At 50.4% G+C, this 26,137-nt stretch overlaps 1 protein-coding gene across 1 annotated transcript; it reads left to right on the forward strand.

The window, feature by feature from the left end:
- The first annotated feature begins 4,271 nt into the window (after window positions 1–4,271).
- CBARP (CACN subunit beta associated regulatory protein) lies at window positions 4,272–25,841 on the forward strand. The gene is made up of 10 exons (XM_081895506.1): window positions 4,272–4,404; window positions 4,568–4,644; window positions 8,887–9,032; window positions 10,225–10,286; window positions 11,814–11,979; window positions 13,026–13,197; window positions 14,075–14,203; window positions 16,633–16,834; window positions 19,938–20,121; window positions 23,738–25,841. Exons 2-10 carry the CDS (start codon window positions 4,594–4,596, stop codon window positions 24,855–24,857), a joined length of 2,232 nt encoding a protein of 743 aa, XP_081751632.1. The 5' UTR covers window positions 4,272–4,404; window positions 4,568–4,593; the 3' UTR covers window positions 24,858–25,841.
- The last annotated feature ends 296 nt before the right edge of the window (window positions 25,842–26,137 follow it).

The following is a 26,137-nucleotide window of genomic DNA, read 5'->3' on the forward strand; positions in this document are numbered from 1 at the left end:
GAGAGGTGTTCCTTTGTTTTTGCATGCAAAAAAAATGCAAAAGGGTTTGTGTTTATCTATAATTTCGCTGCATTCGTTGCTCGATTCAGAGGCAGCTTCCTCCATTCATCCCTTCTATCTGTTCGTCTTCACATCTTTCCTCCCCCCTCCAAAAAAATCTGTCCTTTTATTGCGTTGACAGCAGCAGCAACATTGTGCCTTGCAGCCCTCTTAAACCCCTGCCTTAGCTTTTCCCCATTTCGATTTCTTTTAAAACTCACTCCCTATAGTGTCTCTCGACTATCTCTTACTTAATCCGGCCATTGGCTTAAGATGGAAGTTGTGGAGTTACGACTGGGTAGAAGTTCCGTAGCCAGGAGAACTCTACCCCAGTGTGGGGAAGAGCAATAGATCTACAGTGGTACCTCGGGTTACATACGCTTCAGGTTACAGACTCTGCTAACCCAGAAATAGTGCTTCAGGTTAAGCACTTTGCTTCAGGATGAGAACAGAAATCGGGCTCCAGCTGCGCGGCGGCAGAAGGAGGCCCCATTAGCTACAGTGGTGCTTCAGGTTAAGAACAGTTTCAGGTTAAGTACGGACCTCCGGAACGAATTAAGTACCGTACTTAACCCGTTACCACTGGAAAAGCATAGGGAGCTTCCTTGTACAGTGGTACCTCGGGTTACATACGCTTCAGGTTACATACGCTACAGGTTACAGACTCCGCTAACCCAGAAATAGTGCTTCAGGTTAAGCACTTTGCTTCAGGATGAGAACAGAAATCCAGCTCCGGCGGCGTGGCGGCAGCAGGAGGCCCCATTAGCTAAAGTGGTGCTTCAGGTTAAGAACAGTTTCAGGTTAAGTACAGAACTCCGGAACGAATTAAGTACTTAACCTGAGGTACCACTGTATTTGCCTAGTTGCTGTATTAAACCGAGAGCAGCTTGCCCACTGAGATGATTCCTTAAGGCAGAAGTCTGTGTCTGAGCGTCCTGGGCCCTTTGAATGATTGACGCAAACAATTCAGAGGATCTGTCTATTCACAGATTTTGGTTTTTTTTAAGGAGTGGAACCTCCATATATAGCTGCAGTCTATCTCTGATTGGGACGCGGGTGGCGCTGTGGGTTAAACCACAGAGCCTAGGACTTGCCGATCAGAAGGTCGGCGGTTCGAATCCCCGCAATGACAGGGTGAGCTCCCGTTGCTCGGTCCCTGCTCCTGCCAACCTAGCAGTTTGAAAGCAGGTCAAAGTGCAAGTAGATAAATAGGTACCCATCCAGAGGGAAGGTAAACAGCATTTCCATGCGCTGCTCTGGTTCGCCGGAAGCGGCGTAGTCCTGCTGGCCACATGACCCGGAAACTGGACGCCGGATCCCTCGGCCAGTAAAGTGAGATGGGCGCCGCAACCCCAGAGTCGGCCACGACTGGACCTAATGGTCAGGGGGGTCCCTTTACCTTTACCTACTTTTGCTATGTTGTGGTTTTGATGGAACAGCTTGGTGGGTAGAGCACGATACTCTACATCTCAGGGTTGTGGGTTTGAGTCCCATGTTGGGCCAAAAATTCCTGCGCTGTGGGGGGGTTGGACTGGATGACCCTCAGGAGCCCCCTTCTGACTCTAATCCACAGCAGGTAGGGAGTTGATGGACAGACAGGCTGCTTTTCTCATTTCCACACACACACCCTCTCTGATGATCATGGAAGGATTTCATCTCCATGGTGACATGAGTTGCAAGATGTTTTCCCCCCCCCCGCTTGCAGGCTTTTAACCCTGCAGCTCCCGGAATTAAAATCGGCAAAGAAATAACCTCATGGTTAGGGGGAATTGGAACTACAACTCCCATCTGCCGGTGCCAGCACCGCGGTTGGGAGACATAGTCTGAATCGCTGAGACGGCAGGAGGCTGTTCTGCCCTTAAACCCAGTGCGCTGCCTCCGGCTGCAGGACAGACAGACAACATAGAATAGAATTGGAAGGGGAGGTCCAGCAATGCACGAATATGCAGCTGTCTCGAACCTGCAACCTTGGCATCATCAGGGCTGCGCTCTGACCACCTGAGGTATCCATCACACATAAACACACACAGAGGGAAACTCACAAGCAAGGAATGACAGAGGACCTGGGCTTTCCCCCAGCTTCTGGTAATCAGAGATAGGTAAAGGTAAAGGGACCCCTGACCATTAGGTCCAGTCATGGCCGACTCTGGGGTTGCGGCGCTCATCTCGCTTTACTGGCTGAGGGAGCCGGCGTACAGCTTCCGGGTCATGTGGCCAGCAGGACTAAGCCGCTTCTGGCGAACCAGAGCAGCGCACAGAAACGCCGTTTACCTTCACGCCGGAGTGATACCTATTTATCTACTTGCACTGGTGTGCTTTCGAACTGCTAGGTGGGCAGGAGCAGGGACCGAGCAATGGGAGCTCACCCCGTCATTGCAGGGATTCGAACCGCCGACCTTCTGATCGGCAAGCCCTAGGCTCTGTGGTTTAACCCGCAGCGCCACCCGCGTCCCCTATAGCAAAAGTAGTCGTACGCAATGAATAAATGCACGGCCAAACCGAACAATTTCCTCCTAAATCACAACGAGACCTGAAATGAAGGCGCTGAAGGCCAACAGCAACAACCCTCTAGCCCAACGTTCAAAGCTATTCTGTAGCAAGTAGCACTTTTCACATGCTCAGAGGCCAGGTGGCTCGAGACCACACAGTGGGGTGCTAAGCTTTTGTGAACTTTTGGGGACGCTGTGGGACTTGGAGCGAAAAGGCATTAATGGGGGCAGTGTGGGGATTTATTTATTTTGTGGGAGGGTCCACACCATACCTTTAAACCTTGAGACGTCCCCGAAAGGATACTGGGAACTGTAGCTGAACGGCGCTGCCCATTGTACCTCTGTGAAGAGTAAGAACCACGGATCCCGGGATTCCTTGGGGGGTCCCATGCGTATTAAGCGCGGTTCCGGTGTGCTTAAAAACTTGCTCGAGCCACGGCCTGACTTGGTGGAAGCCAACTCTCTTATTTAGCTCGGAACCATGTGGACTAGAACCCATATTTTGGGGGAAAGGGTTGTTGCTCTGTGGCTGCACGCAGAGATACGATGGGGGTCGGAAGAGAGAGAGAAAGAAAGAGAGAGAGACCCCTCTGCCTAAAACCCCAGAGAGTCGCTGCCAGCCAGTGTTGGCAACCCCAAACTAGACCAGCGAATGGCTTGGCTCGGTATATAAACCAGATTAGACCAACCAGGAGGACGAGGCAGGATCAGGGCAGCGGGTTCAAGCCCTCGCCTCTTCAGGTAGGGCTGCGGAACATCCCTACCTGGAACCCCGGGCAGCTGCTGCCGGCCAGTGTTGACAACACCAAGGTCAATGGGGCCTGACTCCTAATTTCCTCTGGGAGCATGTCTGAGAGCCTTTGCTCTCTCGCTACGGGTAGGAGGAATTGCATTCAGGCCCTTGCAACTTGCACACACATGTGTGCATGTGTGTGCATGCTACTAGCTCCTTAAGCGGCGGGTGGGTGCCACAAAACCCCTTCCCACCTCCCCCAGCTATGCACACACTCAGCCCTTTCTGCGTGTCTCCCCCTCCTCTTTTTTTTTGCAGCCGCAGGGATCAAAGCCGCCCGGAACCCTTCCGCTGCTCTTTCGTGGGGTGGGGCGGCCCCCCCCCACACTGCTGCAGTAACCGTCCGCCCCCTCACTGCCTTCCCCTCTTGCTCATCTCTCCCGTTGGCGTGAGTCAACCCTGTGTGTGTGTGTGTGTGTGTGTGGGCTGATGAGCCAGGATCCTAGCGCGTGCATGTGTGTTTGGAAAAGGCGATTTAATTTCCAGGCTCCCAACTGCGTCTAGGGTGGAAGGCCAGGTTGCTTGGGGAAGAGAGAAGAGGCTGCCGCCTTTTTCCAGGGTTTGGGGTTGGGGGAAAGGCTTTTGCCGTTTTTCTCAGCCGCTTTTCGCCCCCCAAAAGCTGCTCTGCGGCCTTCCGCTGGCTCCTTAAGGCAAACCATCTGACAGCAGGCAGTAGAAGAGGGAGAGAGAGATAGAAGGAAAGGCGAGGGAAGAAAGAAAGGGTGCTCTTGCAATCTGCCACCAACCTTCGCTTCTACCCCCGTCCTGCCTTCCTCTTAAAAATAAATAAAAACACACCAGCCTTTCATTTTGGTTTCCTTCCTCAGTGGCATCTTAAGCTGGCGAGTCAAGCGAGGACCGGTCCATCATCTCCTGGGGTGTTGTAATCGTAGCATGGCGCTGCCGAGGCTCTTGTGAACGGAATCCACCCGTGATCTTCCCTTCCGCGAAAAACATGTGAGCTGCAAAGGGAGGGGAGATGGATTGCTGGAGGTAACCGGGAGAGAAAGAGAGAGAGAGAGAGAAAAGGAAGAGAAGAATCAACCATCGACCACGTCGCCTCTTCTGCAAATTTTGATATATGTACATTGCATTTCTTTCTTTATTCCCCCCACCCGTTTATCCTTTCTCTCCCCCCTCCCTGCACACCCTGGCCTTCTTTTTTAATTTAAATATATATTTTTAATCCCGTTCTGCAACCGCGCACCGCCGTGTCACTGTGCTTTCGTGCCTCCTTTTTTCCCAGGAGGACATCTCTCTCGAAGACGGACAATGAGCGATGATTTGAGCGCATGGGAAAACGCGACGACGGGAGGTGTGACGGTGAGTGTCCTGCTGTGGAGGCAGGTGGGGACAGGTTTGCGAAGTCCCCCCCCCTGGGGTGGGTGATATTCTGTATTGCATGCCCCCCTCCAGAGAGACAGAGAGGTCTCTCCACTTCCTCCCACACCGGCTCTGGAGAGGAGAGTTCAGGTTGGGCCCAGGTCAGAAATGCCACCAAACTTTTGGCAGGAGTAGCTGTGGGAGTTGCTGGGTTGTGCGCCTGCGGGAGAGGAGCTGCCTTTTGCCCGGTGGATCCTGACCCTGTTTGATCAGGGTCATTTTTGCTAATGCATTAAGCTGAGGAGCCAGCGAGGACTGGTCCATCATCTCCCGGGGTTGTTGTAATCGGAGCATGGTGCTGCCAGTGCTAATGTATTTTAAAATCTGAGGCTCCCAGTACGTTTCCGAGCACAATTCAAAGTGTTGGTGCTGATCTTTAAAGCCCTAAACGGCCCAGTAGACCTGAAGGAGCATCTCCACCCCCATTGTTTTGCCCGGACACTGAGGTCCAGCGCCGAGGGCCTTTTGGCGGTTCCCTCGCTGTGAGAAGCCAAGTTACAGGGAACCAGGCAGAGGGCCTTCTCGGTGGTGGCACCCGCCCTGTGGAACACCCTCCCACCAGATGTCAAAGAGAAAAATAACTACCAAACTTTTAGAAGACATCTAAAGGCAGCCCTGCTTAGGGAAGCTTTTAATGTTTAATAGTTATTGTATTTTAGTGTTTTGTTGGAAGCCGCCCAGAGTGGCTGGGGGGACCCAGCCAGATGGGCGGGGTATAAACAATATATTATTATTATTATTACTAAAAATATTACCTGCCCCCCACACTAAAGTCCCAGGGCAGGTTGCAATTGAAAACACCAATATTAGAAACGATTTAAAGCAATTTTGCGAATCGGGGGCATGTTCTCAATCGGCATTGCTTTGACCTAGTGCAGAGGGAAGAAATTATTTCCTGGGGCCACAAGTCTTGGCAAGGATGGCTGGTCCATCCAGCTGCATATTGTTTGCACTGACTGGTAGCAGCCCTTTGGGATTTCAGGCAGTGGCTTTTTTCTAGGCCTACTCAAAGTCCTGAGCAAAAGGCTCAGATTTAAATAGGAAACGGTTCGAATCTCAGTCAGGCCTTTGATCCGTCTAGCTGATTTATACTGACGGAGCTGTGGTATTGTGAAATCGTGGCAAAAATAAGTAATTGTTGTGGGTGGTGCCTCTGAGCATATGCAGAGTGCCTTTGCCTTGCCACTCTGCCACCAAAGCTCACCAGTAGAGGAATAAAAAGCGAAGGCATTTAGGTTTGGAATTTGCGGCTTCTAGCCGCATCACCCGCTCTCTTAATCTAGAGCATCAGTTCTTAAACTGTGGGTCCCCAGATGTTGTTGGACTACAACTCCCAGCATCTCTGAGCTCTGGCCTTGCTAGCCCAGGGGCCGGATCCGGCCCAATCGCCTTCTCAATCTGGCCCGCGGATGGTCCGGGAATCAGTGTGTTTTTACATGAGTAGAATGTGATTTAAAATGCATCTCTGGGTTATTTGTGGGGCATAGGAATTCATTCATATTTTTCCCCAAAATATAGTCCGGCCCCCCACAAGGTCTGAGGGACAGTGGACCGGCCTCCTGCTGAAAACGTTTGCTGACCCCTGATCTAGAGGTTCTGTGCTACAACTCCCGGGATTGGCTAGCGCTGATAGAGAGTTCTAGTCCAGCAGCTCTGAAGCGGGGCACCCAGTTGTGGTTTTTGATCACATGGTGGCTTCTTTGACTTTGCCTAGTATCTGGGAATATTTTTGGGGGTTCTGCAGAGGAAGCCAACCTCAGTCGGTAGAGCAGGAGATTCTTAATCTCAGGTTCGTGGGTTCAAGACCCAGGTTAGGCAAAAGACCCCTGCATTTCAGAGGGTTGGCTAGATGATTTTTGGGGTTCCCTCCAGCTTGTGATTCTTTAGGAAAAGGGAACCCTCGAAGGGTTTTCTGCTGAATCCATTGCCAGCCATTGCAGATTTCTGCAGCCCGGCCTCTTCCCTTGGTTGAGGGTGCTTGCCTGCCACGCAGACGGACCCGGGTTCTATCCTGCCCACCGCCAGTCGGAAACAGACCCATTCGCAGAAGGCAGTTGTTGGCTTCCAAACCTGCAGGAAATGCTTTTGATATGATGTTTGTGAAAGTAAGGGATGATTGAAATGCAAACAGGTCTGAGTCCCCTCCCATCTCTGCACATTTCCCTTTTCTGAAACGATTCGGAACTCTGCGCTGAGGACTAGCTGGTTGCTGAGTCATCAGTAAGCGACAGTCCCATGGACGGGGCCAGAGGACTTAATGCGGTCAGCCACTGACTTGAGCACTGACTCAGCTACTGCCCACCACCACTGCTGGCCCTGGAATCGTAGAATTGTAGATTTAGAAGAGACCAACAGGGGTCATCCTGTCGAATGCAGGAGTGTTTTTGCCCAGCGGAGGACTCGAAACCACAACTCGAGATATTCCAGTTTTGCATATGATCGCAGAAGAATCAGGGAAGGGGTTCCCAGGGGTCTACTCCCTGCAATGCAGGAATCACAGCTTCACGGACACAAGCTTAAGTTGGTCGCTTTGACCTCGACAGGTAGAAATCTAACAGACTGAAAGTTCTGGGGTCTTTCTCTCTGTGCTGGAAAAAGCCCTAGGTACCTGAATCTTTGGCTGCTAAGAGCCCTTCATCAAAGACCTCTTTCAGGGGGTAAAAGGTAAAGGGACCCCTGACTGTTAGGTCCAGTCGTGAACGACTCTGGGGTTGCGGCGCTCATCTCGCTTTACTGGCCGAGGGAGCTGGCGTACAGCTTCTGGGTCATGTGGCCAGCAGGACTAAGCTGCTTCTGGCGAACCAGAGCAGCGCACGGAAACGCCATTTACCTTCCCGCCAGAGTGGTACCTATTGATCTACTTGCACTTTGACGTGCTTTTGAACTGCTAGGTGGGCAGGAGCAGGGACCGAGCAACGGGAGCTCACCCCGTCATTGCGGGGATTCGAACCGCCGACCTTCTGATCGGCAAATCCTAGGCTCTGTGGTTTAACCCACAATTGCAAATTATTACTGGGCAATAATAAGAATAAATTGTTGTTGTTCTTACTGGTAAAGGTAAAGGGACCCCTGGCCATTAGGTCCAGTCGTGACCGACTCTGGGGTTGCGGCTGGAGGGTCAGGGAAGGGTACAGAGTTCTTAAAATTGCAAAGATGGAGGTGTGATTTGAGTCCAAAGTGCTTTCCAATCTCTTTCCTCATGAGAACCTTCTGAGGAGGGTGCCTGTTGCATCTCTGCGTGCTTTGTAACCGCGCTGAGATCACTGACTGAAGTATACCTGAAGGAGCGTCTCCACCCCCATCGTCCAGCCCAGACACTGAGGTCCAGCTCCAAGGGCCTTCTGGTGGTTCCCTCATTGCGAGAAAAAAAGCTACAGGGAACCAGGCAGAGGGCCTTCTCGGTGGTGGCGCCCACCCTGTGGAACGCCCTCCCATCAGATGTCAAAGCAATAAACAACTACCTGACATTCAGAAGACATCTTAAGGCAGCCGTGTTCAGGGAAGTTTTTAATGTGTGACATTTTTGTGTATTTTTGGTCTCTGTGGAAGCTGCCCAGAGTGGCTGGGAAACCCAGCCAGATGGGCGGGGTACAAATAAATTATTATTATCATTATTATTATATGACTCATGCAGAGACATGGGGGAGCCATCTCTCAAGGGCAGGCAATTCTTGACTTCGCACACCCCAAACTTGTGTGTGAAAGTGAAGAGTGTCTCCCTCTGCCACCCCGCAATTGTGGAGAAATGTGCCCTCATACTTCCAGGGAATATATACCCGTATTTTTCGCTCTGTAAGACGCACCTCGTTTTTGGAGGAGGAAAACAAGGAAAAAAATATTCTGAATCTCTGAAGCCAGAACAGCAAGAGGGATCGCTGCGCAGCGAAAGCAGAAATCCCTCTTGCTGTTCTGGCTTCTGGGATAGCTGCGCAGCCTGCATTCGCTCCATAAGACGCACACACATTTCCCCTTACTTTTTAGGAGGGAAAAAGTGAGTCTTATAGAGCAAAAAATACGGTATATATTTTTCCGAGTCTCCTTGCTGTGGAGGTAGCTTTTACAGAGCAAAGGTGAGGAAACTCAACTCCATCGGCTCCCCTCACCCTTTGCACCCATATATCGTGTCTTTTTATTTTCCTCTCCCTTCCCTCCTTCCCCCCCCAAAAAAATCCCACCTTCCAGACGGTGCCTGGCGAAGTGAAGACCCACGATGGGTATTTCCTGCTGCTGATACTTCTCTCCATCTTTATTGGGGGCACCCTGGTGCTTCTCTTCGGCATCCTGATCGTCTGCCGGCGATGCTGCGAGGCCGACCGGCGACACTCCAGGTAACAGGGTGTGGGGAGCAGAACGGGGACCCTAAGGTGGGGAGGTCGCAGTGCGAAAGGCCGGTTCTGCAACCAAAACAGAGGGTTATGCAGAGTCAAAGAGGCTTGGTCTGAGCTCTGGTCTTTTTCCCTAGCCACAAAGTAAGATTCTAGACCTCATTGATTTAAAAGACGATTGCTTTAACAACAAGACTTTCATAGTGCTAAACAGTTGGACAGGACTGCCTCCAGATGTCTTCTAAAAGAAAGTTCTGTAGTTCTGAAGGAGCGTCTCCACCCCCATCGTTCTGCCTGGACACTGAGGTCCAGCACTGAGGTCCTTCTGGTGGTTCCCTCCCTGCGAGAAGTGAGGTTGCAGGGAACCAGGCAGAGGGCCTTCTCGGTGGTGGCGCCCGCCCTGTGGAACGCCCTCCCACCAGATATCAAAGAGAACAATAACTACCAGACTTTTAGAAGACATCTGAAGGCCCTGTTGAGGGAAGCTTTTAATGTTTGATGCATTACTGTATTTTAATATTTTGTTGGAAGCCGCCCAGAGTGGCTGGGGAAGCCCATCCAGATGGGCGGGGTATAAATAATTATTATAGTTATTTGTTTCCTCAACCTCAGTCTAGCCCTCGGAGGGACCTGTTCCACGAAACTCACTGTGCATTGTTGTCGTTGTTTTAAAAAATAATATTATTGGGCCGTTCGTTACCTCCTAGCCTACCTGGAGTTGAAGGTGTGTGTGAAAATGAAGCTATTTGGGCGTAGTTGGTAAATAAATGATAGATGATAGATAGATAGATAGATAGATAGATAGATAGATAGATAGATAGAGTGGTACCTTGGGTTAAGTACTTAATTATTTCCGGAGTTCCGTTCTTAACCTGAAACTGTTCTTAACCTGAAGCACCACTTTAGCTAATGGGGCCTCCTGCTGCCGCTGCACGATTTCTGTTCTCATCCTGAAGCAAAGTTCTTAACCTGAAGCACTATTTCTGGGTTAGCAGAGTCTGTAACCTGAAGCGTCTGTAACCTGAGGTACCACTGTACACAGCATATTCCCTTAATATGCAAATCATGGCTTATGCAAACCTGGAGCTATTCACCACAGGTTTTTCTTAGACCTTTTTCATCTCACTCTGCTGCGTACGCCTTTTTCAAGGTTTCCCCTCCCGCCCACCTTCCTTCTTCTCTTTCTTTTTTTCAGAGCCAGCGATGACCCCGAGAAAACAAACACTACCTATCTGGATGATTCCCAGCCGGCTCAAGGTGAGATGCTTGCTTGCTTATTTTCAAAAGCTGCATCCTTTTCTATAGGAAGGTCTGGTGGTACCCGCTCTGGTTGCTAGGGCCCGTTGCCCTGGAAACGGTTGCTCTCACTCTCTCTCTCTATTCTTTTCTTCCTCCTGTTGCATCTCCTGGTACCAAACTCAGGAACTCTCCAGGGATGCTGCTTCTCTGGTTTAATTTCTCCCCACTCCCCAAAAAGCCTATCAGTGGGGGGGGGGATTTGGAGGAGGGGTTTAAATCAGGCCCATAGCATCCTTGGCGAACTGGGAGAAACGACCCGAGTGCGAGAGCAGCTCTCCCCTCCTGCGGTTTCTAGCAAATGGTTTTGTTAGGAGCTATCTATAGGCTTAGGGATGCGGGTGGCGCTGTGGGTTAAACCACAGAGCCTAGGACTTGCCGATCAGAAGGTCGGCGGTTCGAATCCCTGCAATGATGGGGTGAGCTCCCGTTGCTCGGTCCCTGCTCCTGCCAACCTAGCAGTCCGAAAGCAGATCAAAGTGCAAGTAGATAAATAGGTACCACTCCGGCAGGAAGGTTAACGGTGTTTCCGTGTGCTGCTCTGGTTCGCCAGAAGCTGCTTAGTCCTGCTGGCCACATGACCCGGAAGCTGTACGTCTGCTCTCTCGGCCAGTAAAGCGAGATGAGCGCCGCAACCCCAGAGTCATCCGTGACTGGGCCTAATGGTCAGGGGTCCCTTTACCTTTACCTTAGGTCTAAACCACAGAGCCTAGGGCTTGCCGATCAGAAGGTCAGTGGTTCGAATCCCCGCGAGATATGTCAAGCCTTTATTTGTTATAATATTGCTCTATTTGCAATCCTTGTTTTGCTGATTTCATTTCGTTTTCTAATTTTATGAGATTCTTAATTTGGGGTTTTCATCAGCTGTACGCCATGATCATCACAATGATAACAAATAAAGGCTTGACATATTTCGCTTTGCATGTCATCAGTCTCTCTCATATATTAGTTTCACCTTTTAAGTTGAATTACTGAAATAAATTAACTTTTCCACGATATTCTAATTTTCCAAGTTTCACTTGTAACTCTGGGATTTTGCTAGCTAGGATGGATGGGTTTCATGGAGGATGAAATTAATGGACTATGCAGAACTAGATAAACTAACAGGAAGGATTCGAAACCGGTGAGACCAGAAATTCACGGAAGACTGGAGTAAATTTACGGACTATTTGAAAAGTAATTGTGAAGAACAGGCGACGTTTGTAGGGTTGCAAGAAGTTTTGTGAGGAGTATTATTAGAAGTATTGTAAAAATGGAGAAGGGGGAGGATGATTTGTTAAGAGATGTGAAGGCAATATAAAGTTAAGAAATGCATAAGAAGTGGTTAAAACGGTGGATCATCAGAGGTGCTGATGGAAGTCTAAAAGGATGGTATAAGTGATAAGTTTTGTGGTACGTTTTATAATTTATATGTTAAAATTAATAAAAAATGTTATAAAATAAAAATGATGGGTGGGTTTCTAAAACCCCCGCCATTGCCTCCCCTAGATATTACCATTAAGGTGGATGACCCAGACTGCATGTCCAGCTCCAGTTACCGAGACGCGGAGAGCGAGAGATTCCTCTCTTCTGGAAGCGCCACGGGGCGACGGGTGTCCTTCAACGAGGCTGCCCTCTTCGAACAGAGCAAGAAGACCCAGGAGAAAGGGAGGAGGTAGGTGGGGGTCCTGGGTTCGAGAGAGAAGTACAATTAGTATGTATACGTTTCAACATTTCCAAAAATGCATATTTTTCATTGCTTTTCCAACAATATAACAATGCCAATTAATGCCAAATTCTACAATTTAATTAAACTGGCCACCCCCAGTGAATGAGTTCATTCTTCTACCTTTTTTCTTCCAAAATTTAAATAAATTCCTATTCCGTTCAGATATGATAATCCTTTATATAAGGGATCATCTTTAGAAAAATAAATCCTCGCAGCAGCCCTGTGATGTAAGGACCAGCTGAGAGGCTGTAGTCCCTTGATGGGTTTGAGGGCTGGGTTGGGAGGACTTGAACCCTGTACAGTGCATGGGGGTCAGACTAGATGGGCTCTGGGTGGCCCCAAAGGCCTGTGATAAGCCTGTTTTGCGGCTCTGGGTCAATATTTCTCTCCCAGGATTGCCTACCTTCTGGAGGCAAAGGAAGGTTTCTACCATTCAGCGATGGGACTTGGAATTTTTTTTTCAGGTTTTTGGTTTTTTGTGGGGTTGGAGAGACAGTGTGCCAGAGATGGCAGGGGCTGATGGGAAATCGTGGTCCAAAATGGCCATTCTGGCAAGGGCTGATGGGAAATCATGGTTCAAAATGGCCGTTCTGGCAGGGGCTGGTGGGAAATTATGGTCCAAAATGGCCGTTCTGGCAGGGGCTGGTGGGAAATTATGGTCCAAAATGGCCGTTCTGGCAGGGGCTGATGGGAAATCATGGTCCAAAGTGGCCATACCTGAGGGAAATCGTGGTCCAAAATGGCCGTGCTGGCAGGGGCTGATGGGAAATCATGGTCCAAAATGGCCATGCCGGCAAGGGCTGAGGGAAATCATTGTCCAATATGGCCGTGCTGGCAGGGGCTGATGGGAAATCTTGGTCCAAAATGGCTGTGCTGACAGGGGCTTATGGGAAATCTTGGTCCAAAATGGCCGTCCTGGCAGGGGCTGATGGGAAATTGTGGTCCAAAATGGCCATACTGACAAAGATTGAGGGAAACCCTTACCCTGCCAGGTACACCCTGACCGAGGGAGACTTCCACCACCTGAAGAACGCCCGCCTCAGCCACCTGCCCTTGCCCCCGTCCGCCGCCCTCAAGATTGTCACCATCCACGAGTCCAACGAGAACAGCATCGCCATGACGCCTCGGCACCCCCCAGCCAAGCCCAGCCTGGCCATCTTCCAGGTGAGACCCAGTTCTTTAATTCACATTTGTAAGCTTTCTGGGGCAGAGACCCAACTTATTACTTCTATTTTTACCGCCGCCCAGAGTGGCTCAGGTAACCCAGTTGGGTGGGCGGGGTATAAGAATATTATTATTATTATTACTATTACTATTATTATTATTATTATTAATTTATTGCTTGGCATTGCTGAGGGTGTCCATGGATGCTCAGAAGAGAGTTAGCTGAGGCCTCTCTCAGTTCTTTAATTCACATTTGTAAGCTCCCTGGGGCAGAGACCTGTCTTAATCTATTTTTACCACTGCCCAGAGTGGCTCAGGTAACCCAGTCAGATGAGTGGGGCATATTATTTTTATTTATTTATTTATTTATTTATTTATTGATTGATTGATTGATTTATTGCTTCGCCTCCCTGAGGGCGTCCATAGATGCTCACGAGAGAGAATTTTGCTGAGGCCTCTCCCAGTTCTTTAATTCACATTTGTAACCTCTTTGGGGCAGAGACCTGTCTTATCACTTAATAATAATTTACCGCCGCCCAGTCAGATGGGTAGGGTATAAGAAATATTATTATTATTATGCCTCTCTGAGGGCACCCATGAACACTCAGAGAGAATTTAGCCCAGTTCCTTAATTCATATTTATTTGTAAGCTCTCTGCGGGCAGAGACCTGCCTTATTACCTGCAGAGGCCACATTCATGGTCCTAGAGGCAAACTTTTTGTACGGAAACAGAGCGGGGTTGGGGGGGCAATTTGGATGTATTTTTGGAAACGCCTCTTCCATTTTTACGCCCGCAGGGCATAAATTTCCAGGAGGTGTGGGAGTGGGTCGGTGAAGCTATCCCTAACCCTTTCTCACTTTCATCCCTTCTTTGTAGCATCCTTTGCCGGAGACGGCGCTGACCAGCCACGGACCCTGCGCCAGTTCTGCCTTGCCAGGAGACACCTATAATTCCACCGTCGAGGCTGGTTCCTCCGCTTCATCCGATTCTGGCGAAGGCACTTCGGTACGTCAGCTTATTTGGGGATACCCAGATGCACAAATGTAGGATATTGGGGGGTGCCTGGCATGTGAAAAAAGGGATCCCTGGTCCTGAATGGGGTAACTGTGCCCCTGAAGGACCAGGTGCGCAACCTGGGAGTCATTCTGGACTCACAGCTGTCCATGGAGCTGCAGGTCAATTCTGCATCCAGGGCAGCTCCATCTGGCACGCAGGATGAGACCCTCCCTGCCCATGGACTGTCTGGCCAGAGTGGTGCATGCTCTGGTTATCTCCCGCTTGGACTACTGCAATGCGCTCTACATGGGGCTGCCTTTGAAGGTGACCCGGAAACTACAACTAATCCAGAATGCGGCAGCTGGACTGGTGACTGGGAGCGGCTGCCGGGACCACATAACACCGGTCTTGAAAGACCTACATGGGCTCCCAGTACGTTTCCGAGCACAATTCAAAGTGTTGGTGCTGACCTTTAAAGCCTTAAACGGCCTCGGTCCAGTATATCTGAAGGAGAGTCTCCAACCCCATCATTCTGCCCGGACACTGAGGTCCAGCTCAGAGGGCCTTCTGGCGATTCCCTCGTGGCAAGAAGCCAAGTTACAGGGAACCAGGCAGAGGGCCTTCTCGGTGGTGGTGCCCACCCTGTGGAATTCCCTCCCATCAGATGTCAAAGCGATAAAAAACTACCTGACATTCAGAAGACATCTTAAGGCAGCCCTGTTCAGGGAAGTTTTTAATGTGTGATATTTTAGTGTATTTTTGGTCTCTGTGGAAGCCGCCCAGAATGGCTGGGAAAACCCAGCCAGATGGGCGGGGTACAAAAAATAAATTATTATTATTATTATGCAGCGGCAAAAGAGCCTAATGCGATTCTAGGCCATATGAATGAATAAATTTTATTATTTTGGTCACAGACCAGTTCCAGGCCACATCAAGGAAGTCATAAAACATGACAGGGATACATTTGAATTTGCAATTAGGTCTAACAGGGATGATACAGATATAGCAACAGCTAAAAAATATATAAATTAAAACTTAGCCAGGGATGTAGGTGGCGCTGTGGGTTAAACCACAGAGCCTAGGGCTTGCTGATCAGAAGGTCGGCGGTTCGAATCCACGCGACGAAGTGAGCTCCCGTTGCTCGGTCCCTGCTCCTGCCAACCTAGCAGTTCGAAAGCACATCAAAGTGCAAGTAGATAAATAGGTACCGCTCCGGCGGGAAGGTGAACGGCATTTCCGTGCGCTGCTCTGGTTTGCCAGAAGCAGCTTAGTCCTGCTGGCCACATGAACCGGAAGCTGTACGCCGGCTCCCTCGGCCAGTAAAGCGAGATGAGCGCCGCAACCCCAGAGTTAGTCACGACTGGACCTAATGGTCAGGGGTCCCTTTACCTTTATAACAGGGACAATACAGATATAGCAGGTAAAAATCTATATAAATTAAAACTTAAGTCACTAACATATAACCTAAAATTATAATTTAAGGCCTGAATCATTATGATAGCACAGCTTGTTCCCTACGTTTTACGGCAGTCGCACAGAATTTGGCTATCCTGCACAAATCTTGCACCCTGTTCGAGGGAATGCCTTGATTCGGATCACACCTGCGGTCCTGTGTCCAGTTCTGGGAACCCCATTTTAAGAAAGAGATTGAAAAGGTGTGCAGAGGAGGGCTTGGAAAATAGACAATGGACAGGTGATCAAAAACCGGAAGGGCTGCTTGCCGCATGGAAGATGGAGCCGTTTGACAGTGGAATGGACTCCTTTGAAAGGGCTCTCCTTCCTTGGACGTTTTTAAGCAGAGGTCGGATGCCCGCCTGCCAGGGGCGCTTTGGCTGAGATTCCTGCATTTCAGGGGGTTGGACTAGATGACCCGAGGTCTCTGTGCATCTGTGGAGGGGACCCCAAATTTGGAGGTTCGAAGCTAATGCTAAGTATGAACCCCATGTTTGCTGTATCAAACGCTCAGGCCTGCAAAACACAGGGTTTTCGCTGCAAAAAAAAACCACACCCCAAAATCCTGGCACGGGTTTGGAGAGGATGCCAAATTTTGTGGTTTGCTGTTTATTTTTCCTGCAGGTTCCCTCGGGGGAACTCTGTGAGAGACAGAATTACAACAGGAAAAACCCCAGAAACCCAGAAGACAAAAGTCAAAAGAGATTCTGTCTCTCACAGCTACGATAAAACCTACCGTTAAAATTACAGACTGGTCGTTTTCTTCGTCAGAGGGCAAACGGGCAAATTGGGCAGGGGGACCAAATACTTAATTTCCCTCACTGTACGTGTTTCGCCGGCGCGTCTTCCGTCCTTGCGCCCAGATGGGAGGCCATTGTAGCGTCTCTCTGCGTGTTTGATGGTTAGGGGAGCATTTTTATTCGGGTGGCAAAACCGCCGACCGTTCCTCACCGATCCCTCCTCCTCCTTCCTTCCTCTCTTCTCAGTCCGACGGCGCCGGCCAGAGTCCCAAAGGTGCTGGAGGGGGCGGGACAGGGGAGCCCTCGCCGGCCCCTGCCCAGGGCGCCGTCCTTCACTTCTTCACCCGCCTACGCCGCCATGCCAGCCTTGAGGGTGCCGGACCCTACTTTCGGATCAAGAAATGGAAACTGGAGACGAGTCAGAGAGCATCCAGTCTGGACACGAGAGGTGGGTCATGCCGATGGAGGGGTGATACTTTGGCCTGGGGGGGGGGCGGATACGCCATGCTCCTTCTTGGGTAGTTGCCCGGCTGTGCTGGTCCCGTGGGTTAACCGTGCGGCGAGGTCCGAGTCCAGCAGCCTCGAAAATAAGGGATCAGCAGCCAAAATAAGGGATCAACAATTACTTTGATGAAAGACATATTTTGTTGCGTGCAAATGGCTTTAGATACCTATTAGGTCCGTAAATTACCATATAGCATATATTCAACACAAGAAAACAGCAACAATTTGTTGTTGACAAAGGACAGCTGGACATAGAAAGGGCCCCGTTACCTTCAGTAGCTTATTTAAGGGACATCATCAATAAGGGACAGCAGCGGGACATGGCGCTGGGATAAGGGACTGTCCCGCCAAATAAGGGACGCTTGACAGCTTATGGTCCAATCCGAGGTCGAGGGTGCAGTATGGAGGCTGTCCGTCAAAGCTGAAACTGGGTCCAAAGCAGGGAGTCGGGTGAGGTCAGGAGCTCCGGCAGGACAGGGTGCAGGCAGGAACAGGCTACCAACAATGTTGCTCCCGCAGACTGGGGCTGGCTGGCTTTTATCTGCCCTGAGGCATAGGGCGGCCCCGGTCCACAGGTGACTCGCCTCTCCTGGCCTGGAGGCGAGCCCTCCTCCTGCGGGAACTTAGTTCCCTCCGCCTCTCTGCCCTGAGCCTCTGCAGCTCAGGAGAGGTTGGAGGGTTACCGGACCCAGAGGCAACCTCAGCTTCCTCTGACGGGGCTGAGAGTGGAGCACCTGCAGGCAATGGGTCCTCCATCACCTCAGGAGCCAAAGCAGACTCACCTGAGGACCCAGCACAGGTGAGGACCCTTCAGGCTCAAGCCCCAGCCCCGGCTCAGCTGGTTCTGGAGGCGGGGACTCCTGTGCAGGCTGGGATTCCTCAGGTTCAGCCTCCGAGTCCGAATCCCAGGCCATCACACCTGCTTTGGTGCCCACTCACTCTCACTGGCACGATTCAAGCGTTGCACCAGTGAACTGGAGGCATCAGTGCAATCTCTCTTGATCTGGTGGTCCCTGGAGCAAAATAAAGCCTTGTAGTCTCCTTTATTTAAGCATACAGTGGTCCCTTGGTTCTCAAACACCTTGGTTCTCAAACAACTTGGGACCCAAACACTGCAACCCCGGAAGTAAGTATTCTGGTTTGCGAACTTTTTTCGGAAGCCGAATGTGCTCCATTTTGAGTGTTGTGCTTCTGATTTGAGCGCCACACATCCGTTTAGACTGAGGTCTGTCTGGTTTTGCTATTTATTTTGCGTTTTTGTTTTTGCGACTGTGTAAAACCCAGTTTAGCTACTGATTGATTGTGTGACAGCAGTACGTTGTGTATTGCTTTCCTTTTATGGATCCATGGTCTCGTTAGATAGTAAGATTCATGTCAAATTCCTGTGTCAGGGGTTGTTTTTAAAAGACTGGAACGGATTAATCCGTACTGCATTACTTTCTATGGGAAAGGGCCCCTTGGTTTTGGAACGCTTTGGTTTTGGAACGGACTTCCGGAACGGATTAAGTTTGAGAACCAAAGGACCACTGTAACATGTTCCAGGTTTGCGATAGTGTTGCTGCGGTTGTTCAAAGAAAATAAAAGAAACACAGCTTTTTTAAAGCATTTGTTAAACTCTCTCTGTAAAATATATATATATATCTGAAAACCCGTAGAATGGAAAGTGACCCCGCCAAAATAAACTTTGCGGTACAAGCTTAAAGCCATACCATTTAAATTGGCTTAATCTTGAAGCGTAATTGGATGAGATTGAAGACTAAGCAGCGAGGTCCTGTGCAAGGTAGTAAAATACTCTTAAGACCTTTCACGGTCTTTGCTGAGTTGCATCAACAAGAGAAGCCATTTTTTTAATGCAGTAAGAGAGATGTGTTCATCAGGATGAGGCCATAATACACCCTCTTCCTTCATGATTTCACGATCATTGATTATCTGCATTATCTCAGAGAATTTTTATAAAGTGATGTATCGTCGGTATTTAACTCATGAGAAACGATTATCCTCCCATTGCGCTTTGGTGCACATATAGGGTTTGCCATATTTCAAAAAGTAAAAACCAGGACACACCAAAAGTTGTTGAGTTTTTTACTAGAAAACCCCCCCAAATAGTTTTGCTTTTATTTAGGAAAACCCAAAAGTTGTTGTTGATCTTTTTTATTAAAAAACAAAGACGCCAAAACCCCCACAAATTTTTGATTGACTTCTCTAAGTTCCAGGACAAAGCGCTGCTTTTTGGACATCGATTCCACCTTTGAAATCCTGGACCTATGGCAGCCCTATGTACACAGAGGTTTTAATTCTGATCAAGATGTCATTTTTATACAGGTGGCGCTGTGGGTTAAACCACAGAGCCTAGGACCTGCCGATCAGAAGGTCGGTGGTTCGAATCCCCATGACAGGGTGAGCTCACGTTGCTCGGTCCCTGCTCCTGCCAATCTAGCAGTTCAAAAGCACACTAGTGCAAGTAGATAAATAGGTACTGCTCCAGCGGGAAGGTAAACAGCCTTTCCGTGCGCTGCTCTGGTTCGCCAGAAGCGGCTTAGTCCTGCTGGCCACATGACCCGGAAGCTGTACGCCGGCTCCCTCAGCCAATAAAGCGAGATGAGGGCCGCAACCCCAGAGTCGGCCACGACTGGACCGAACGGTCAGGGGTCCCTTTACCCTTTACCTTTACCTCGGGTTAAGTACTTAATTCGTTCCGGAGGTCCGTTCTTAACTTGAAACTGTTCTTAACCTGAAGCACCACTTTAGCACCCGTTGCCGCCACCGCACAATTTCTGTTCTCATCCTGAAGCAAAGTTCTTAACCCGAGATACTATTTCTAGGTTAGCAGAGTCTGTAACCTGAAGCGTATGTAACCCGAGGTACCACTGTAATTGCTGGTTGAATGGACATCTCTTTTTGCTGGCAGGGCGGGATTCGAGAATGGCTTGCCCTTGTCCAAAATAATCATATTTTGGTTGTCGTCTCTTCTCTTTCTCTCTCCCCCCCCCAATGTTGCCCCCCCCCCCGCTTAACTCGTGGTCTTCGCCACCCGGTCCTTTGCCCAGGCTCTCCGAAACGACACCAGTTCCAGCGGCAGAGGGCCGCAAGCGAGAGCATGGACCAAGAAGACCGCGACCCCCACCAGACGGACATCATCCAATACATCGCCCGGACGGATGACGTGGCGTTCAGGCCCGTCGGCGGGCCGTTCCTGCCCGCTCCAGCCAGCTCCACCTTATCCCTCGGCAGGTATTTTTCAGTAGATAAGTGGGAATGGGGCGGGGGGTGGGGCAGAGAAGACACAGGTGCGATGGCATGAGGAAAGACTGGGGGAGAATTTCGGCAGCACTGCAGGGTTCATGGATTGTGTAGGCTTAAGAGTCATAGTTAAAGGTAAAGGGACCCCTGACCATTAGGTCCAGTCGTGGCTGACTCTGGGGTTGCGGCGCTCATCTCGCTTTACTGGCCGAGGGAGCCGGCGTCCAGCTTCCGGGTCATGTGGCCAGCAGGACTAAGCCACTTCTGGCGAACCAGAGCAGCGCACAGAAACGCCGTTTACCTTCCCGCCAGAGCGGTATCTATTTATCTACTTGCACTTCAACGTGCTTTCAAACTGCTAGGTTGGCAGGAGCAGGGACCGAGCAACAGGAGCTCACCCCGTCACAGGGATTCGAACCGCCGACCTTCTGATCGGCAAGTCCTAGGCTCTGTGGTTTAACCCACAGCGCCACCCGCGTCCCTAGCACCACCCGCGTCCCTTTAAGAGTCATAGGGTTGCCATATTTCAAAAAGTGAAAATCTGGACACTAAAGGTGTTGAGCTTTCATTCCCTGTTGGGTTTTTCTTTATCTTTTTTTGGTCCAAAGCAAGCGTAGGCAAACTAAGGCCCGGGGGCTGGATCCAGCCCAATCACCTTCTAAATCTCACATGCGGACAATCTGGGAATCAGTGTGTTTTTACATGAGTAGAATGTGTCCTTTCATTTAAAATGCACCTCTGGGTTATTTGTGGGGTATAGGAATTTGTTCTTTTTTCTTCTATTTTTCCACAATATAGTCTGCCCCCCCACAAGGTCTGAGGGACAGTGGACTGGCCCCCTGCTGAAAAAGTTTGCTGACCCCTGGTCCAAAGTTTAGCTTCTTTTATTTTGCAAAAACTAAAAAAAAAAATGAAGCTTTTGAGCTTTTTTAAAAAAAGTTTAGCCAAAATCTATTTCCATACAGTTTCCCCAGGCATTAAAGCAGTTTCTGCCTGGGCACCGTTTCCGACGGCCGAATCCTGGCTATGTGGAACCGTATCATAAAGTTGGAGGGTTCTTTAGTCCAAACCAGCACCTCCAAATGCAGCTGTCCCTTGCAGGGATTGAACCTTCAACTTTGGCAGTTCGCGAAGGTCCTCTCCTCTCCTTCTTGAGCTGCAGCGGTTCGTTTAATAAGAACAAACGAAGGGGCTGCTGGATCTAGTCCCAGTGGCCCATCTTAAGTCCAACATCCAGTTCTCACAGAGGCCAAAATTCCCTAATAATAATAATATTTATACCACGCCCATCTGGCTGGTTTTCCCAGCCACTCTGGGCGGCTTCCAACAAAATATTAAAATACAGTAATACATCAAACATTAAAAGGTTTCCTAAACAGGGCTGCCTTCAGATGTCTTCTAAAAGTCTGGTAGTTGTTGCTCTCTTTGACATCTGGTGGGAGGGCATTCCACAGGGAGGGCGCCACCACCGAGAAGGCCCTCTACCTGGTTCCCTGTAACCTCGCTTCTCGCAGTGAGGGAACCGCCAGAAGGCCCTTGGAGCTGGACCTCAGTGTCCGGGCAGAACGATGGGGGTGGAGACGCTCCTTCAGGTATACTGGACCAAAGCCGTTTAGGGCTTGAAAGGTCAGCACCAACACTTTGAATTGTGATTGGAAACATACTGGGTGCCAATGTAGGTCTTTCAAGACCGGTGTTATGTGGTCCCGGCGGCCGCTCCCAGTCCCCAGTCTAGCTGCTGCATTCTGTATTAGTTGTGGTTTCCGGGTCACCTTTAAAGGCAGCCCCACGTAGAGCGCACGGCAGTAGTCCAAGCGAGAGATAACCAGAGCATGCACCACTCTGGCGAGACAGTCCGTGGGCAGGGAGGGTCTCATTCTGCATACCAGATGGAGCTGCCTCGGACACAGGAGCCAACCAGTTGTCCCAAAGGGAAACTCGCAAGCAGGATTTGAGCACAGGAGCAGCTTTCTCCCCTTCTGCTGATTTCCAGCAGCTGGCATCGTTGCAGTCCTTTTGCAGGAAGAATGGGCCAGGCCAGTGCCCTTTATCTAGAAAAAAGAGGTAGAATCATAGAATAGAATCATAGAATCAGCTGGAAGATACCCCAAGGGCCATCGAGTCCAACCCCCTGCCAAGCAGGAAACACCATCAGAGCACTCCTGACATATGGTTGTCAAGCCTCTGCTTAAAGACCTCCAAAGAAGGAGACTCCATCACACTCCTTGGCAGCAAATTCCACTGTCCAACAGCTCTTACTGTCAGGAAGTTCTTCCTAATGTTTAGGTGGAATCTTCTTTCTTGTAGTTTGGATCCATTGCTCCGTGTCCGCTTCTCTGGAGCAGCAGAAAACAACCTTTCTCCCTCCTCTATGTGACATCCTTTGATATATTTGAACATGTATATTTGAACAAGGTGCTGGGACTTCACCACAAGCATCTCATTTATTCTCTTATAACGGCAATGGAATATGCAGAAATGACGAAACTTGCCAGAGGAACAAGAAATCAAGATAACAATTTAAAAAAATAAAAGAATGGAAAAGGTTTATTGAATATTTACAGATAAGTTGTTAAATGATAAAAACATCGGCAGGATTATTGTAATAACCTGCAGTTTTGTACAGTGGTACCTCGGGTTAAGTACTTAATTCGTTCCGGAGGTCCGTTCTTAACCTGAAACTGTTCTTAACCTGAAGCACCACTTTAGCTAATAGGGCCTCCTGCTGCTGCCGCGCGATTTCTGTTCTCATCCTGAAGCAAAGTTCTGAACCCGAGGTACTATTTCTGGGTTAGTGGAGTCTGTAACCTGAAGCGTATGTAACCCGAGCTACCACTGTAACAGCAAGGCAATATGCAGAAATGGTGAAACTTGCCAGAAGAACAAGAAATCAGGATAACATTTTTAAAAAAAACAAATAAAATGGTTTATTGAATATTAACAGATAATTTGTAAATGGATGAAAACATTGGCAGGATTATTGTAAAAACTTGCAGTTTCGTAAGAGTATGTATTTAAAGAAGATGAATGAATGAGCAAATGAAGTTAATTTGGATATGCGAAAGGTATTAAAATGAAATTTAAGGAAGCGCAGAAAGAGGGGGAAGGAAGTAAAGTTTTGAAATGTCAAGATGATTGTGAAATCAGTGAAATGTATAAACTTGAAAAGTGTGTGTGTGTGTGTGTACCGTATTTTTCGCTCTATAAGACGCACCACACCACAAGACGCACCTGGTTTTTGGAGGAGGAAAACAAGAAAAAAAATTATTCAGAATCTCAAAAGCCAGAACAGGCAGAGGGATCGCTGCGCAGCGAAAGCAGCAATCCCTCTTGCTGTTCTGGCTTTTGGGATAGCTGTGCAGCCTGCATTCGCTCCATAAGACGCACACACATTTCCCCTTACTTTTTAGGAGGGGAAAAGTGAGTTTTAGAGAGCAAAAAATACGGTATATGAACTTGAAAAGTGTGTGTGTATGTATGTATGTGTGTGTGTGTATATATATATATATCAGGTCTCGATTATCATTTGCTGTTTTCATTCCATACGATCCTAAGACCCAAAAGGTGTTTTTAAAGGGAAAATGTACCTGTTGTGTTCTGGATGCAGGATAGAGCCGGCAGAGCAACCCAGCCCCCCCTCTGCTGAGCCCCCCGCTTTGGAGCCGCCACCGCAGCAGCCACCCACCCCCCTTTACCACGACATCTGGAGCCTGCGGGCATCGTTGGAGATGTACGCTTCGTCGGAGCAGGGCAACGACCGGGACTCGGTACGCAGCGACGGCGGGGAGAGCATCTCTTCGAGCGGCGGGTTGCCCAGCTTCCCTTCTTCCTTGGCGGACGAGGCCGAAGGAGGAGAGGACAGATTGCCGGGGAAAGCCAAGCAGGACAGCGTAGAGTCGGAGGCCGGGACCCGGAAGCTCCTGCAGATGGACAGTGGCTACGCCTCCATCGAGGCTCCCGGCGGGCGCGTCGGCGAGGACCAGACGGCCTCGGAGAAGCGATATTGCTTCACCAGCGCCGGCCGCCGAGCCACCATCTTTGAGAGTTTCGAAGGCCAAGAACCGGAGGAGGAAGATGAAGCTGCGGAAGGGGCTTCCGGTGGGCCGCCGGCCCCAAGTCCGCTGGTTTGGGCCCCCTACGGGCAGCTCTTTCCCACCCGGGACGCGTTGCCCCGCCGAGACTACAGCATTGACGAGAAGACGGACGCCCTCTTCAACGCCTTCGTCCGCCACGACCCTCAGTTCGACGAGTCGCCGCTGCGAGCCAAGCACCGTTCCCGGACGCACCTCCGGAAGCAGTGGCAGAGGGCCAAACAGTACAGCGACCCCGGCGTCCGCTACCCGCCGGCCCTGGAGAGGCACCGCACGCCGTTGCGGAGGGGCGACAGCGTCAACTACCCACTCGAGGGGCGCTACCAGAGCACCCTGCCACGCATCGTCAGCGCCGGGGACGAGGAGGCGGCCCCGGCGACGGCGGAAGCTGGCGACAAAATCCAGGTGATAGAAGAGGAGCCGCCGGAGGAGGCCAAGGGGCTGCCCGAGCCGTATGGCAGCGGCTGCCTCGAGGATGGGCAGTGCCCGGGCCTGGGCGGCTTGGGCAGCGAACTGATGGACAAGATAACCGGGGGGTTGGAGGAAAGGATGTATGGGCGCTTGAAAAAACCGAGAGAGAGTCCAGGGTGCGTGGTGGCTGTGGCGGACGCCTCCCCTGACCACAGCCCCGAGTAGAGGAGCAGGGGGACGCCGTTGACCTCAGGGTGAGGTAGCCATCGCTTTCTCCCCAGTCCCTCCCCGGGGCCGGCCTGGGATTTGCCAGCCAACCGGGGCAATGGGGCGCACTATCTCAGAGGACGGTGGCCCTGCTGGGGCAGGTACCACGCAAGGGACGTCGCTGCGTCCTAGGGGAGTCGCCAACCCGCAGGCATCCCTGTCTCTAGCCGGGACTCGGAGTCCGCAGAGGGTCGAGGGAAACTGGTCAAGGCTGCGTTTGTGCTACGGGCAGCAGCGGGCCCTTCAGCCTTCTGCTTGCGAGGGGCCGGGGAGGGCGGGATCTTGCTCCCGGCTGCCTCTGCTCCCTTCTCGCCGGTGCCCGAGAGGGTTTGGGGGTCCCGAGACGAGCCCGTTCTCCCTTCCCCCTCCGAGGTGGGTTTGCCAAAGCAGGCGCCTCTATTGCACAGCCCGGACATTATGTTCCAGAGGGGCTTTTTCTCACTAATAACAGGAGACCCCGGAACCTCGCAGAGGCCCGACTTTTACCTCACGACGTTCAAAAGAGCTGGTTGTAGCAGATAACTATAAACGATTCCTTCACCTTTGCACACACACACACTCTCTCTCTGGTTTTTTTTTCTTTTTGCAAGCAATAACCTTCTCCTTTCCTCCTTCTCCCTCCATCTGTCGCTGGGCGTCCTCTTGGCGGGAGGCAGAAACAACCTTGCCTTCCAGATGGGACAGAAAAGCCTGCCCGCTTGGCCCTGATCTCTCACCCAAGTTTCTTCCCAATGAACTTTCGTTGGCGTGGAACCGGTTCCAGGAATGCTGTTTTATTAAGCTGGTGAGCTGCCTGGGTAGATGAAATTGCCATGGGTTACTGCACAGGTTTGGAGCGGGTTGTGCCGTTTTTGGGTACGTACTTGGCAAAGCGAAGCACATGGGTTGCAGTAGAAGCAGCGCGCCCAACTTCTTCTCCTCCGATAGCTCAGGCCTCTGTCTCTCCTCTGTCGCCGATTCTGTTACTCCTCTGTCGCCGATTCTGTTATCTTCAACTTTTCCCGTTCAACAAAATTGTACGCTGTTCCCCCCTTTGCTCTGGCTTTCCTTCCAGCGCCACCATCCCTTGCGCAGAGATACTAAACAGCTTGATCGGAAAAGGGGTGTCGGAGCTGCTACTTGAATGCTCCCAAGTTTATAGTCCTCATGCGAACTGGGCAGCGGAATGAGAAATACCCTGGTCTTAGCGTCAGCGGATAACACTGGGATGACTAATGTCCGTGTGTGTGTGTCCCCAG

The sequence above is a fragment of the Podarcis melisellensis genome (genome assembly GCF_964234715.1).
Source record: "Podarcis melisellensis genome assembly, chromosome: 18".
In the NCBI taxonomy this organism is placed as follows: domain Eukaryota; kingdom Metazoa; phylum Chordata; class Lepidosauria; order Squamata; family Lacertidae; genus Podarcis; species Podarcis melisellensis.

Bases quoted from the DNA above. Each gene is read 5' to 3' on its own strand.
- CBARP (XM_081895506.1), top strand. From the start codon at position 4,594: ATGAGCGATGATTTGAGCGCATGGGAAAACGCGACGACGGGAGGTGTG. The intron at 4,645-8,886 runs GTGAGTGTCCTG...CCCACCTTCCAG, and splicing joins CGACGACGGGAGGTGTGACG to ACGGTGCCTGGCGAAGTGAA. The intron at 13,198-14,074 runs GTGAGACCCAGT...CCTTCTTTGTAG, and splicing joins CCAGCCTGGCCATCTTCCAG to CATCCTTTGCCGGAGACGGC.